The sequence below is a fragment of the Brassica napus genome, chromosome A5 (assembly GCF_020379485.1).
Source record: "Brassica napus cultivar Da-Ae chromosome A5, Da-Ae, whole genome shotgun sequence".
In the NCBI taxonomy this organism is placed as follows: Eukaryota; Viridiplantae; Streptophyta; class Magnoliopsida; order Brassicales; family Brassicaceae; genus Brassica; species Brassica napus.
The window spans coordinates 27,083,293-27,098,477 of NC_063438.1; the positions used below are offsets into that span (position 1 = coordinate 27,083,293).

The window sequence follows — 15,185 nt, forward strand, 5'->3', positions numbered from 1 at the left end:
TTCAGTTTGGACTTTGTCCCTTTTTAATGAAAATATTAAGACGGAAAAAAAAAAAGACTCCCTCTCCCCTAAAATGAAATAATCATATGAATGGAATTTCAAAGGTTACGAAGTTGAAAGAAATTTTCATGATGGAGAAATAAATTAAGAGATTTGTTTTTTGGAACGCTGGAAAAATAAATTAAGACATATAATGATGAAATGACCCCAAAACGGGAACACCAGATTGGCTTTTGATCTCTTTGTAAATGCAAAAAGTAAAAACAAAGAGAAAAAAAAAACACTTGGACAACGAGTACTATCTTATTATTCAAATAACAAAAGCTATTTCCTTCTGATGATGACTAGCAAGTACTTTTTACATCCAGGATTTTAGCTTTTTTCCCACGCAAATCCAAGAATTTAGTCAAGATCCAAAATTCACTAGAGAGACAAAGTACATAAAAAAAAAAGAAGAAGTCAAAAGCAAATGTATGATAATTCGTATTTACAAGGAAAAATCTTTCATTAGCATGTTCTTTTGCTTACTAGAGAGATAATGAAAACCGTATAAATTATCTTATATTCTATTAACTGAATGACAAATCATCAAATAATATATATCAGAAAGTAATAAGTTAGTAGCTTATATAACGCAAAGCTTTAACAAATTCCAAAAGCATAAACAATCTATGGTGTCAAAAGTATTCAAACACTATATATCACTTTGTTCCTAAAAAGAGAATAATCCTAAGATATTAGAATTTCACTTGGGCATCATAATAATATAAGATTCCAATAAGGGTCATAAAAGAGAATTAAAGGGTGGTAAGCGTGTTCCTCTCTGTTGTTTTGATATATCTTTATACGACAACATCATAACCAGTGAGGTAACTCCACCTCCAAGTAATCACGACCGTTCTTTTTAGAATAGTTTCTTGAGTAGGAGATATTAGACGGTGGAGATTATAGCTAATATGAGATTTGAAAGGCGTTGACATTCTTTCTATATATCTCTCCACTTGGCTTCCTGACAATCTATAAATATATAATCCATCTTTGGCGGTCTCTCGTCTTCGCCTTCGTCCCTTTGCTGTTCTACAACGAACTCTCTCTACCTCTCCAGGACCTAAGAGAATCATTTGACATCGGACATAGCTTTGTCAGGTATGTGTTCGATGCTTGTTTATTCGATTTTTTTTTGTTTTCTTTGCATTTTTTCTTGTGAATACATCTTTATACTGTTTATAGAAGTGTGAAAATAAAGCTTTCGGGTATGTTCATGTTTCGTGATAAAATTTAAAACTTGTTCGAAAAGTTAGTCAATCTCATAATCTGAAATTAATGTATGACAATCTCTTGATTTTTTTACTTTCAAAATATTATCGGCTCTACAATTTTCTAAGGTTTTTGAGATTCTTCATTCTTGGGATTCATACTTTGAAATTAATGTTGATTTTTTTTTTTGTGGAATGTTGCATATTTTTTGTAATCCTCGTTGATATGAATACCTCAATCAGAGACTTTCAAAATTCCATAAATCAAGTCTCATTTTTATCTTTATAGGAAAGTATAATCTACTCTTAAACGCTGAGATTCGGAAATGGCATTTGGACTACTAAACACCGTATTGGAAAAGTCAGAAACTCTGTTGGGGTCAGATCATGCATCAGTCGTATCCATGAACTTGTTCGTGGCTCTGCTTTGTGCTTGTATCGTGCTTGGTCACTTACTTGAGGAGACTCGGTGGATGAACGAGTCAATCACCGCTCTTATCATTGTCAGCCTTCTTTCTTTATTTGTTTTCACACACAATATATTTTATTAATACAATGCTATAATTAGATTACTGAAATCTTGTAATCACTCAGGGTTCATGTACTGGCATTGTGATCTTGCTTATAAGTGGAGGAAAGAGCTCGAGGATCCTGGTGTTTAGTGAAGATCTCTTCTTTATTTATCTTCTTCCACCGATTATATTCAATGCAGGGTAAGTTTTTATTAAAAAAATTCATCAAGACCGGTTATATTCAATTGAAGTCAGATTTGACCTAACATGTTTTATCTACAGGTTTCAAGTTAAGAAGAAGCAGTTTTTCCGTAACTTCATGACCATTATGTTGTTTGGTGCTATTGGTACTCTCATTTCATTTGCTATCATATCATTAGGTAAAAAAAAATCTCAATCATCTTCCCTAGTTTCAATCAGTCTCATACATCTTGATGATATCTTTTGTTCTTGCTTTTTTTTTTTGGCTAGGTGCAATGCATTTTTTCGAGAAAATGAATATCGGAGATCTCACCATTTCGGATTATCTAGGTAAATAAACCAAAACTTGCTCTGCTTTATTGTTCACTAATTAGCACATCGCTTAATCTACTTTGATTTGCAGCCATTGGAGCTATATTCTCTGCTACAGATTCTGTTTGCACCTTGCAAGTAAGAGTTTTACTATACTCTTACTACATATGTTAATGGTCCGTTAATACCTTTCCCCTCTCTTTGTTTAAATCTAGGTGCTTAATAAAGACGAGACTCCTCTCTTGTACAGTCTTGTCTTTGGAGAAGGTGTAGTAAATGATGCCACATCGGTCGTGCTCTTCAACGCTATACAAAGATTCGACCTAACACACATCAATTCAACCATAGTTTTGGAGTTTGCTGGAAACTTCTTTTCTCTCTTCATCTTAAGCACAGCTCTTGGTGTTGCAGTAAGCTTCTTGATACTCCTCTAATTACATTGGTGGATTTTGGAATAAACCTGAAGAAGTTCTCACTCATTTTCTTTCAGGCTGGATTGCTCAGTGCTTTCACTATCAAGAAGCTCTACTTCGGAAAGTAAATATATATATATATATATATGCATAGTTATCGCTAGATAAAATGCGATACAAGAAGTGATTATATATACTCTATATTTAGCTGTTTCTTTAATCTCTTGTTGTAGGATCAAGCACTCTACTGATCGTGAAGTTGCGCTTATGATGTTAATAGCATACTTGTCATATATGTTGGCAGAGGTACAAAAAAAAACAAATACGAAACATTTTTGCTACATGTTTCCAAGATAAAATGAAAACACGAAACATTTTTTTGTTTCCCTTGCAGCTATTCCACCTAAGCTCTATCTTGACTGTGTTCTTCTGTGGGATTACTATGTCTCACTACACATGGCACAATGTTACAGATAAATCAAAGGTCACTACCAAGTAAGTTTTTTTTTCATCTCTTAATAGTTAGCAAATAAAACTCTATTAATGTTATTTTATTCTTGAGTGTAGACACACTTTTGCTGCATTGTCGTTTCTAGCTGAGATCTTTATCTTTCTTTACGTTGGAATGGATGCTCTAGATATCGAAAAATGGGACGTGGTACGCAACAGGTGAGATTTATATATTATATCATGACAAAACATCAATGGAAGTACATGTTTTTTTTTGTTTCATTCTCATGATCATGTTTTAACAACTTTGGACAGTCCTGGCCAGTCTATTGGAGTGAGTGCGATACTCCTTGGCCTTATTCTTCTGGGTCGAGCCGCCTTTGTGTTCCCTCTTTCGTTCTTGTCGAACTTGACAAAGTCTTCTCCGGATGAGAAAATAGATTGGAAGAAACAAGTAACCATTTGGTGGGCTGGTCTGATGCGTGGTGCCGTGTCGATGGCTCTTGCTTATAATCAGGTATGATCCGTGACCTACAAGAAACTGAGTAAAAACGACTATTACGATCTAATCAATGGGGTTTTAAATTTTTTTTTTTTGAAAGAAAGGTTTTAATATATTTTCCACTAACCTCTTCTCTGTTATGTCATAGTTCACGACTTCAGGACACACCAAGCTTCTTGGAAACGCTATAATGATCACCAGCACCATCACTGTTGTTCTTTTCAGTACTGTGGTACGTTTAAAACGCTATTTCGTCCTGATTTAGGGATGTCCAATCCGGTTTAATAGAGCCAAAACATACCGGAAACGGATTCCAAAACTTAATTGAAGAGAGTATATACCGGCGCGGTTTATTTTAGTTTCTAGAAATCGGAATGTCTACCAAACCTGAAACTGTATCAAACCAAACCAAATAGTGTTAAACTGAAATTCTAAACCGGAAACCGGTTTGGATACCGTTAAATAACGGTTTTAGAGGAAGTAATAATATTAATTTCTTCCCTAACATATTTTTTGCAGGTATTTGGATTGTTAACCAAACCATTAGTCAAACACTTGCAGCCTCCATCAAAGAAGCCCTCCACACCGACATCATCTTTCCACGAGCCGCTCCTCAATGGCGATGGCAGCTACATCGAAAACCACGAGCCTCTGCACCGCACCCAGGGCCAATCAGACTACATCCTTGAACAAATCACTCTAAGACTGTTCTTGAGCACTCCTTCCCGAGCCATTCATCATTACTGGAGAAGCTTCGATAACGCGGTTATGCGTCGCATATTTGGAGGCCGTGGCGTTTCAGAGGTAGTTCCTGGCTCACCTATTGATACTAGTGTTCGGCAGCTGTGGACTGAAGACGTAGAGAACAAGGAACAATACGCTGAGCCTTGATTGTGACGTCATGACTAAGATCTTTTGACTTCTTGGCTCGCGTTTTCAAGCGATTTTTTGGACGCAAACGCAAAGTGGACGGGCTAGATCTTATTTTTTGACTTTGGTTTTTGCAGCTATATGGGCGCAGTTTTTGATTTGATTTGTTTTTGGTCCCGGTTTGATTTTGGTTTGTGGTGTGGTTTTTCTAGAACCGGTTCAATTTTTGTGGTTTGAGTTTTGGCTATTTGGTTTAGCTGTTTTGTTGTAAAATTGTAATGCTCCATGTAAATAGGGACTGATCAATGTAGGTGTGACTTGTGACAGTGATCATTTACATACGTATGTAACTGGCTATGTTGAGCTCATTCCAATATAAGGGAGAATATATATATACGTAGTTGTTGTTTGTTTATCTACCATTGCAGCAAATTACGTGTATGTGTTCATAACTTCATATCATCATATGTTTATGCTTAAATATTTATCATCATAATGTATATTAGTGTATATAGATTTCGACGATGCGTGTTTATGTTGATGTGCAGAGGCATACTTCGATACATGTCTTGCGTTTAAGGTTAATTTTTTTTGGTAGCGCTTTATGTGATTACCCTCTAGTGCATGGGACCATTATCGGCTTGATGCACGTTCACCATTGTTGCTTGTAACGATTTCACCATTCCTGTGCAAGTTTTACTGGTCATGGTAAGCTCTCTCGTTATTACATTAATAAAATAAATTATTACTGGTTTGAAAATTCGGAAAATTCATTTAAATAAAGTCTAGTTATTGTTGATTCTCCAATTTTATATAAATCTAGTATGATAAAAGATGTAAATTAATAACAAAATAGCTATTTCTAACAAACATATAATCCAAATAAATGTCCAAAATTATTATATTTTATTTATTTACTTATTCAATGTTTAATTATTTTTATCAATGATGTTTGGCGACAAAATAAATTAATATAACATATATTTAGACAAACATATTATAGTAAACAAATATTAATTATTTTATCATATGTAACATAATTATATGTGTATCAATATTATTTTTTATAAAATAAAAATTTATGTAAAACTAATAATCATGATATATTGGAAAATTAAACTTTAAAATTCAGTGTAAAACATATATTTGCTTTACAAAAGAGAGGATGACAATAGTTAATGCAGAAACCATGAAAATCTAGAGCAATCTAAAAGAAAATTATAAATCAAAATATAAATATTTCCATAGTATCACACTACTTCTAAAATTTATCATTTTTTTAAATCTCCAAACTCTGTACAAATCAAACTCCCAATAAGCCGTTCTTGAGTTCCCTCTTTTGGAAGTAATTTTGTTGTTTTTTTTGTTACGAATACTCTTTGCAGCTGTTTTTTGAAATTAACATCTTATTTGTATTGCTCTCGTGAACTTCATAATTGTGTTACAACTTTATTTTTGATCAAATTGTGTTACAACTTATAATTAAGGATTTTACAAAAAAGAAAAAAGACTTCCAAAGGACAAGGTGAGTGGTCGTCATCCTCGTTCAGTAATGTGGCACGTGCAAACTGTCAGGCATTGACTCATAAACTCGTGGAGAAAAGAAATGTCCCTCTCCGACAATAATGTATAAATTTAATACTGTTTCGTAATAAATATCATTTGTTGACCAAAAAAATCATTTTATTTATTTTTTGTTTCAAAATAAGTGATTATATATTTTCGATGTAACTTTTCAAACATAGTTTTTTTTTTAAACTAACCAATGAATGTTTATTTAATTTATTTTTATTTAAATAATTGTACATTAAATAAAGCTATATTAATATATATATATATATAAAAAATTTTTTTAATCCGATTGAAATATGTCAAAGTGACATTTTTGTGAAATGAAAAGAGTAATTAAGATTAGTTTGAGACTATTTCCTTATGCGTTTATTATTAGAAATTTTTACTTCCTAAGACACTTTGTGTCTTATGTATTACATAAAGAGATACTTCCTGCTGGCAAGGGTACTTTATGTGTGGTTATTGTCTTTCATGCCCTCAATATTGACCACACCATGGTAAAACTAACCAGAAACACCTAACCATGATTCTATTTTTATAATGTTTATCAACAATTGATTGTTCTGTTGATTTATGAGTTCTCGAAAACCAACATATTTCTCTCTCCAACTTTACATTTTGAAATTCAGATCTACTTTTCCAAATTTGACAGTTCATTCTTCGTTTATCAACCCTAATTGAGTGAACCCTCTTCTTTTTCATCTTTAATTTCTCCATAGAACACCAAGAATCCAGAGACCTCGCCGCGAGTTTGATTGTGTAATCTCGTTTCCACCTTTTCTTATCTCATCATCTTTCACCTCCATTCTTCGCCGCCCACTTTCAGAAATGTATCTAACCATGACAAAATCAAAGAAGAAAGGGAAGATATCCGAGCAACCAACTCCACCGGAAAACGATGTCGGAGGTTTTGTCTTCATTTTATTAAATTTTTTTTTGAATTATGGTTCTTAGATCTAAAAAATATTTTCGATGTAATCACCGTACCTTTTTCTAAATATAGGTACACTTCAATCGGACCTCCGTCTCCCGATCTGGGATTGTGGTAGAGTCGCTTAGGAGATGTGAGTTCCTACGAGACTAGTTCCGATAACAATGGTGGTGGATACTGTAAAGATGGGAGACGTGAGGGTGAGGGATACAAAAGTGGAGGTCATGGTAGAGGTGGCAGTGGATAAAACAAACATGTTCAAGGTGTATTTTTAGGATTGAATATCCATGTCCACACACATTTGTTCACCAAAGTGGCTTACACAAAATACATGTACATAAAAACTACACGGTATGCATAAAGTACTTGTCCACAGATACTAAGAAATTATGTAAGATGATTAGGAATATAAGAACTTGTCCAAGAAAACACATCCATGAAACTTAGTTCATGAAACCTCATCCACGAAAATTTTAAAGATATTTTCTATATTTTTTATCAATCCATGTCCACATCTTTTTATGTTCACGTATTTTTCTTACATGTTCACAATTTTGCATCCACACTTTTTATGTCCATACATTTTTTTATATAATTGTTGAAATATATAAAATATATATATGAAAATGGATGTTAAAATATAGAAAAAAACAAATTATAATTTATTGTAATAATTATACTTTCTTCAAATGTCTTAAACTCTGAGAAAAAAACAAATAAAAACACAAGAACTTTGCAAAAAGAACAAAGAAAAAGTTAGAGAAAAAATAAATAAAATAAAAAAATGTAATTATCCTCTAGTTTCTCTTAACCAAGCGTGAGGAGTACTGCTGTAAAACCATAAGGAGTGGAAGAGGACAATGTGTCCCTCAAATGGGAAGTGCGTTATCTTGTCAAAAAAGAGAACAATGTGTCTGATGATGTAACGCACTCTTATTATTATGGCATTCCGAAGAAAGTAAAGCGTGGGACTGGGACAAGAGAAGAGTCATTTTTGCTTTTTTTACTGTTTTGGCAGCATGTACCAGCTACCAACTCACGTGCGCCTCTATATATTTTAACTAAAACTTCAATTCAGAAAAATATATAATACATTTTTTTTTGCAAACAAAATATACAATAGATTGCTTCCTTTCAAGTTATGAACACGTCTAAAGATTAAGACTGGGGTTTACTTATACTGTTTTTTTAAACTATATAGTTTAGTTATACTGTTATATTACTATTATTAGAAACTGGCATTTTACTGGACCAATATATGCATGGCAAAATTAGTAGTCCATGATTCAAAGTGCTATCTAATGCATTCATATACAAACATTAAACTGTAAAGTTTGATAATAGGAAAAGAACATGTAAAAGTAAATTTGTAAAGCATATATATGACACTTTATATATCTAATATATGAAAACAAAATACATTTTTTGAGATCTCCTGATTTCACACTTGATAATATTGGACGAATAATATGAGTAAATTGTGAAGTGAATGATTATCAATTCTAATAATATTCTATATTCCATTACCACGTAGAATGAATTTTGAATTATTACTTATCAATTATTCTGAAAATTATATACTATATTCTTACATAAAATATTTTATAAATATACTACACCTACCGAATATTTTCAGTATCCAACAAAATTAATATTAACTGAACAAAGTAAACTTTCAAAAAATTTGTTCCCACACAATTAAAAATTCTCAAACCCAAATATGAAAAATTGTTAAATTTAATTATTTTCAACAATTTTAGAATATTTATATTCCTTTTTTTTTGCATTGTGCGGTTTTTTAGAGATACATAACGTAACTAATGTAAAACAAGATCAAAGCAAACATTAAATCAATAATTTTAGTATATATATAAACTTAAAAATTTTGGTACCACAACAGAAAATCGTGGACTAATAAAATTGTCAAAAGACCCTAAATTACATATCCTTCTAATATTTCTACCACTATCTTTGTTTGATAGTTTAAAAAAAAAACAAATGCTTATATTAAAATTAAACTTCCCGATTAGTTAAGTCTTCGTTTTTGTAATCTGAGTTTTAGTTTGATTTTCATTACAGAGTGTTTTTTGGCAGGTCGGAGATAACTTATTGAAAAATTATCGAACTTATGTGATGATATCCTCCTCTTCAATCTCTTTATTAATTATTACCATTCCTTTCAGATAGAGATGATAAAATGTTTTAGTTGATCTTCCTTCCTTTTTACTGCTTTAAGTTTGCTAATCTATAAGAGAGATTCTTCAGATATTTGTTCTTTCTGATTCTGCTAAGTTTTCAGACCTTAGTTGTTACTTTATTATACAGTATAGCTGAGATGCTACCTTTTTTTTTCCAGAGATACACGTACGACACATGACCTAAAAGTTTAGTCGCTTAGAAGTACTGTCATATTTCACCAGAGATACAAGACACATGTAATAATTACTTTAGTACTAGTACATATTTTGTTCAGCAGATTAATACATAATAAGATTTGTACTTTTATGTATCTATCACTTTATTGACCATATATACACATATGACCCTGATATAAAAATAACATAATATATAATGTATATTAAGTGTGTTAAAAAAAATTAAAATGAGTTACAAATATAAAACGGTAACAAAGACCAATCAATATAATAAATCCACATATTTATGTGTTTGTAAAAAAAACACAAATCCAATTTGAAATTTTATAATTTAAGGTGTTTCATAAGTACAAAAAAATATTACACTTCCAAAAACTTTAATAATGAGAAAAAATTATACAAATTTATGCAAAAAATTATAATATAAAATTGATTCAATATAGTAAATAAAAAATCATAGTATAATTTAAAATACATCTATATTTCTTTTCATACAAAGTTAAAATTGTTATAATGATTCATAAACTATAGTATAATATAAAATATGTTTACCCTATTACTTTTTATCCATTAATATATTTAAAATAGTTCTAATTTCTAAATAGAAATAAATCACCTGAATATTTTGATCTGAAATATTTAAATTTATCGGAATTACCGATAATTTATCCAAAAATCCCAAAATATGATTTTCCCCGAATTATTCAATATTATCTGAAAAAGGGGAACCAAACCAAAAATGAATTGAACTTAAAATTTTATCGGTTTTTAATATTGTTTTCTAAACACAATACCAAAATATCAAACTGAAACTAAACTCAAAATTCATAAATAATCAAATAGTACTTATATCTTTTGAACCCAAAAAAATTAAAAAAATATAATTTAACTAGAACCTAACAAAAAAAAACTAGAACCAAACCCAAAATTGAATGTCCATACCTAAACAAATTTGTGAGCAAACAAATGCGTTAATTTTGTCAACAAAAAAAATCAAAATGTGGTGATTTATGATTATCCAAACGAAACATACTATTTTCTTAAAATTGTTTTTGTTTATTTTCAATTTGTATGAATACTTTTCTGTTGAAGATCACATGTCCCAAACAATATAATTTTGAAGGAAATGTGTCCACATGTCTAATAACACATGATTTTTATATGTTTTTGTAAAACCATATAACTAACTAATAAACGGTGAAGAAAAGCTGTACGGTCTGTCGACGTCTTTACAATGGCTCCTTCTTCTTCAGCTAATGTACGTCCTTCTCATATCCTCTCCATCCCACGACCGTCACCGACCTGCGTTCCCAACCTCCGTCTCCTGGCCTCCGGTTTCAGTCTCATCTTCAAATCGAGTTACTTATCCGCCGAACTCTCTTCCCGGCAAACCAGGAGTGTGCAGGTTCCTGTAGTTTCCTCCACTCGAAAGCAACGTCGAAGCATGGAACAAAGCAATGTCTATGTTAGTGATTTTTTTCTTGGTTCGTGTTCAAATAAAGTTTGAACCTTTTAGAAATTTGGTGTTTCTTGAAAGGTCTGTTCTTAATTAGTTGTCGTTAAAAAAGGAAAAAAAATTACCACAAAAAATCAGTTTTCTAAAGAGCTTTTTAGGGCCTTTCGAATGGTTTGCCAATTTTTTTCCTTTAAATGAGACAAACTTAAAATTTTGTTTTTGTACCTATGGTTTTACTCATTTCCCACTCAAAACGAATATTTTAAATATATTGTATTATTACTATTTATTATTAATTCCAAATTTTTTATTATTTTATAAAATTTACAAATTTTACCCAAATAAAATTCATTTGAACTAAATATTCATTATTATATACATATAAGTTTAGTTTCTTAAAAAACATATAATAATTTATATAAACTTATAACTGTATTGCTAAAGTATAATAATTTCTTCAAAGCGTAAAACATAAATACTAAATATTTTTAGGTATAAAACAAAACTATAAGAAAATAAGGATCAATCCATAATAAGAAAATGAAACATTAAAATGAATGTGTAAATAGTGTTCCCTCAAACATAAACTCATTTTTTCCTCAGAATAATGCACATTAGAAAAAGTTTTTTTTTTCATTTTTGATATTTCCTGTAAAATGAAAAACTATTGGAGACGTCGATTCGATTATCTTTTAAACTACATAAAATTAATATTACTGTAATATATAATTTATGATTTATTATTCATAAATTATAACAATTTATATATTTTTTGTTTCGTAAAATTTGTTCTTTCAATACTTTTTTACACATATTAGAAATAATTGAAATATATTATTTTATTAGTTATACATATTCAATCAATAGTATTTAAAATAAATAGAACTATTTATAGAATTAATGCGTTTGTAATTAATATTAAATTCAAAATTACATTACAATTTTAAAATAATATTTTAATGTAAAAATATTAAAATGACACCCTTTTGAAACAGAGAGATACTTGATCAAAATAAAATAATATAAACTTTTTACAAATGACAGTTAATATAAAACGTTACTATTTACTATTCACTATGTTATTGTAACCTAACAAATAATAATTGCAAAAATGGTGGGCCAGTGCTTCTTCACACCTACACTTTTTAGTTATGACTTTTTGTGACCTTAATTAGAAATCGGTATTGTAAAACCCATGAGTGAGTGATGATTCTCTTAGGTGGCTTCAAATTCTATGGAAACGGAGATTGGAAGTCAAAAAATCACCAAGAATCCGAGCTTGATCTGTGCTCCAGTGATGGCGGATTCAATAAACAAGATGGTGACTGAAACGTGCAAAGCACGTGAACTGGGTGCAGATTTGGTGGAAATTCGATTAGATAGTCTCAAGGGTTTCAACCCTCTTGAGGATCTTAAAACAATCATTAAAAAATCTCCTCTTCCCACTCTGTTCACCTACAGGTTTGTGTACGTGTGTCAAAAGCTTGGGACTACTTATTGTGCTGCAGTATGAGTAATGTTGTTTTGTTATAATGTCTGCTCTTTAGACCAAAATGGGAAGGTGGTCAACATGAAGGTGATGAAAATGAGCGTCTGGATGTGCTCCGTTTGGCCATGGAACTAGGAGCTGATTACGTTGATGTTGAACTTCAGGTTATCATCCTAAATAAAACTGAAGATGTTTTTCACTGTTTTGATGATAATTAGTTTCGCATGTGTGTGTGTGTGTGTGTTTAAGGTTGCAAGTGAGTTCATCAAATCGATTAAAGGAAAGAAGCCTAAAAATTTTAGAGTTATTGTTTCATCACACAACTATCAGAATACCCCTTCCCTTGAGGATCTCAGTGACCTTTCTGTAAGAATACAACAGGCTGGAGCCGACATAGTGAAAATTGTTACTACTTCTGTTGACATCACAGATGTTGCTCGCATGTTCCATATAACTTCAAATGCTCAAGTTAGTTGCCTTGCCTTGCACGTTTGCTGCTGGTCTCTGAATGTGATTCTAATGTTTGAACTTCTTCACTCAAATTTCAGATTCCCACAATAGGACTTGTTATGGGTCAAAGGGGTCTAATGTCTCATATTCTTTGTTCAAAATTTGGTGGATATATGACCTTTGGCACCTTGGAATATGGAAAAGTGTCTGCACCTGGTCAACCAACGATCAAGGATCTGTTGGATCTTTACAACTTTAGAAGAATTGGTCCTGACACCAAGGTTTATGGAGTTATTGGCCAGCCTGTCAGTCACAGCAAATCACCTGTTGTCCACAATCAAGCTTTCAAATCAGTTGATTTTAATGGAGTATATGTTCACCTATTAGTTGATGATGTTGCAAGCTTTCTCAAAGCATACTCATCCTCTGATTTCGTTGGATTCAGGTAATTTTTGAGGGTAGGGCCGGCCCTGAGATTTTAAAAGCTATAAACAATTTAGTAAGAGCTTGTATAATTTTTTTTTTTTACAAATTTTTGATCCTATATATATATATATGTAAAATTTTCTTAAACTTTTTGGGACTATAGACCAATACTTCACCAGACTATGCTCAGGGCCATCCCTGCTCCAGGAGATAAACTTTCCGAGTAATGAACAGAATCGTTATGTAAATCTTTTGCAGCTGTGGAATTCCTCACAAAGAAGCTGCATTGACATGTTGTGATGAGGTTGATCCATTGGCAAAGGTCCGGTTTGCTATATCACTATGGGATGGAATAAATCTGCTTCAACCCTGAATGCTTGATTAATTCTTTCTTTTAACAGTCTATAGGAGCTGTGAACACTATACTAAGGAGAAAAAGTGATGGAAAGTTGCTGGGTTACAACACGGATTGTATTGGTTCCATTTCTGCTATTGAAGATGGCCTTCGAAGTAAGTTCTATGTTCACAGCATTAAATCCTTTGTTGGAGAAATTAAGGTTTTACTCATGTTGGCTTTTCCTTCTTTTTTTTTGCTTTCGTTAAGGCTCAAGTCGTTGTACATCTGCTTCGCCATTAGCCGGTAAAACAGTGGTGGTTATTGGTGCTGGTGGAGCAGGCAAGGCAGTTGCTTATGGTGCAAAAGTGAAGGGAGCCAAAGTTGTAATTGCTAATCGAACTTATGGTAAAAATACATGTCCCTTTATTGAAACATTTTAAGTAGTTAGGCACCCCTATAGAAAATTATTGTTTATGGGGACGTTTAGACTGATTTAAAAAAAAAAATCATTTAGAAAAAATGGCTTCGTTTAGACTTGATTTGCCGACTAGACGGACGCCTAGACGCTGCCCTATACCAATTTTTAAATCAACTGATATGATTTGTTAACTCTTTTCATGGTGTCGTGTTATTTTGAAGAACGAGCACTAGAGGTTGCAGAAGCAATCGGAGGCAGAGCGGTATCTCTAGCAGATTTAGAGAACTTCCATCCAGAAGACGGCATGGTTTTGGCCAACACCACTTCTGTAGGTATGCAACCAAATGTCGATGAGACTCCCATTTCCAAGGTTAGCTTCTCTCTCTCTCTATATATATCATTTTGCTTTCGATTCTTTTCTTTTGATGTATAGCTTATTATTGGTTCCCCAGCATGCATTGGAGCACTACGCACTAGTATTTGATGCGGTGTATACTCCAAGAATCACACGACTGTTACGGGAAGCAGAAGAATGTGGAGCCGTAACAGTGTCGGGATCAGAGATGTTTGTGAGGCAGGCTTACGAGCAGTTTGAGATTTTCACTGGTTTGCCCGCTCCAAAGGAACTCTACTGGAAGATCATGTCAAAGTACTGAGACCTCTCTCGCTTGTGTGTGAACGTGTGTATCTTCTTCGTCATCCATTCCATGGAAACTCAAGCCAATAAACTTTAGCTGTTTCTCTATGTATTGTGTTTATATAAAACGATAAAAGCTTTTTGAGTTGATTAGATTATGAAAATGTGCAATATCGTGATTACTGATTGGGAAATATGTAACAACTCTTTTCGTCTCAAAGAAAATAACCAGAACACTTTTTTTTTTCCTATCAGATTGATTATAAACTAATTATATAAAATCTTGGATAAATTACGGTTGATCACTATCCGTTGTTATCCACTCATTATTCATTAATAATCACTTTCAAGTTTGAACTTTGAACTCCTAATGACAGTTTTTACTAATTTTTTTCTTTCTTACAAATATACACGAAAAAGGAAAGAAACTGCTCTATGCATGGTTCGAGATTTTTTCTTTTTTGTAATTATGTTTCCATTATTTAATTCGGAATCTGTTCGTCTCTCTGTTCCTTTTAGTATTTGTCTGAATCTCAACGATGCGTGTATTGCTCTCAAGTGTGCATTCTCTTCCGATT

The 15,185-nt window shown here is 32.1% G+C and overlaps 2 protein-coding genes across 2 annotated transcripts; both read left to right on the forward strand.

Moving 5' to 3' along the window:
• The first annotated feature begins 952 nt into the window (after nt 1-952).
• Nucleotides 953-4,931, forward strand: LOC106442018 (sodium/hydrogen exchanger 3). The gene is made up of 14 exons (XM_048780092.1): nt 953-1,146; nt 1,546-1,759; nt 1,851-1,969; nt 2,051-2,148; nt 2,240-2,299; nt 2,373-2,419; nt 2,497-2,691; nt 2,772-2,818; nt 2,928-3,000; nt 3,089-3,189; nt 3,262-3,363; nt 3,460-3,661; nt 3,795-3,878; nt 4,166-4,931. Exons 2-14 carry the CDS (start codon nt 1,583-1,585, stop codon nt 4,535-4,537), a joined length of 1,677 nt encoding a protein of 558 aa, XP_048636049.1. The 5' UTR covers nt 953-1,146; nt 1,546-1,582; the 3' UTR covers nt 4,538-4,931.
• Nucleotides 4,932-10,390: 5,459 nt separating this feature from the next.
• On the forward strand, nt 10,391-14,858 carry LOC125609117 (bifunctional 3-dehydroquinate dehydratase/shikimate dehydrogenase, chloroplastic-like). Its single transcript, XM_048780095.1, has 10 exons — nt 10,391-10,859; nt 12,070-12,311; nt 12,398-12,503; nt 12,589-12,807; nt 12,888-13,234; nt 13,474-13,537; nt 13,617-13,725; nt 13,820-13,957; nt 14,192-14,340; nt 14,423-14,858. The coding sequence occupies exons 1-10, from the start codon at nt 10,629-10,631 to the stop codon at nt 14,624-14,626; spliced, it is 1,809 nt and encodes a 602-aa protein (XP_048636052.1). The 5' UTR covers nt 10,391-10,628; the 3' UTR covers nt 14,627-14,858.
• Nucleotides 14,859-15,185: the final 327 nt, after the last annotated feature.

Bases quoted from the DNA above. Each gene is read 5' to 3' on its own strand.
- LOC125609117 (XM_048780095.1), top strand. From the start codon at position 10,629: ATGGCTCCTTCTTCTTCAGCTAATGTACGTCCTTCTCATATCCTCTCC. The intron at 12,312-12,397 runs GTTTGTGTACGT...TCTGCTCTTTAG, and splicing joins CCCACTCTGTTCACCTACAG to ACCAAAATGGGAAGGTGGTC. The intron at 13,235-13,473 runs GTAATTTTTGAG...AATCTTTTGCAG, and splicing joins TCTGATTTCGTTGGATTCAG to CTGTGGAATTCCTCACAAAG.
- LOC106442018 (XM_048780092.1), top strand. From the start codon at position 1,583: ATGGCATTTGGACTACTAAACACCGTATTGGAAAAGTCAGAAACTCTG. The intron at 2,692-2,771 runs GTAAGCTTCTTG...ATTTTCTTTCAG, and splicing joins GCACAGCTCTTGGTGTTGCA to GCTGGATTGCTCAGTGCTTT. The intron at 3,662-3,794 runs GTATGATCCGTG...GTTATGTCATAG, and splicing joins TGGCTCTTGCTTATAATCAG to TTCACGACTTCAGGACACAC.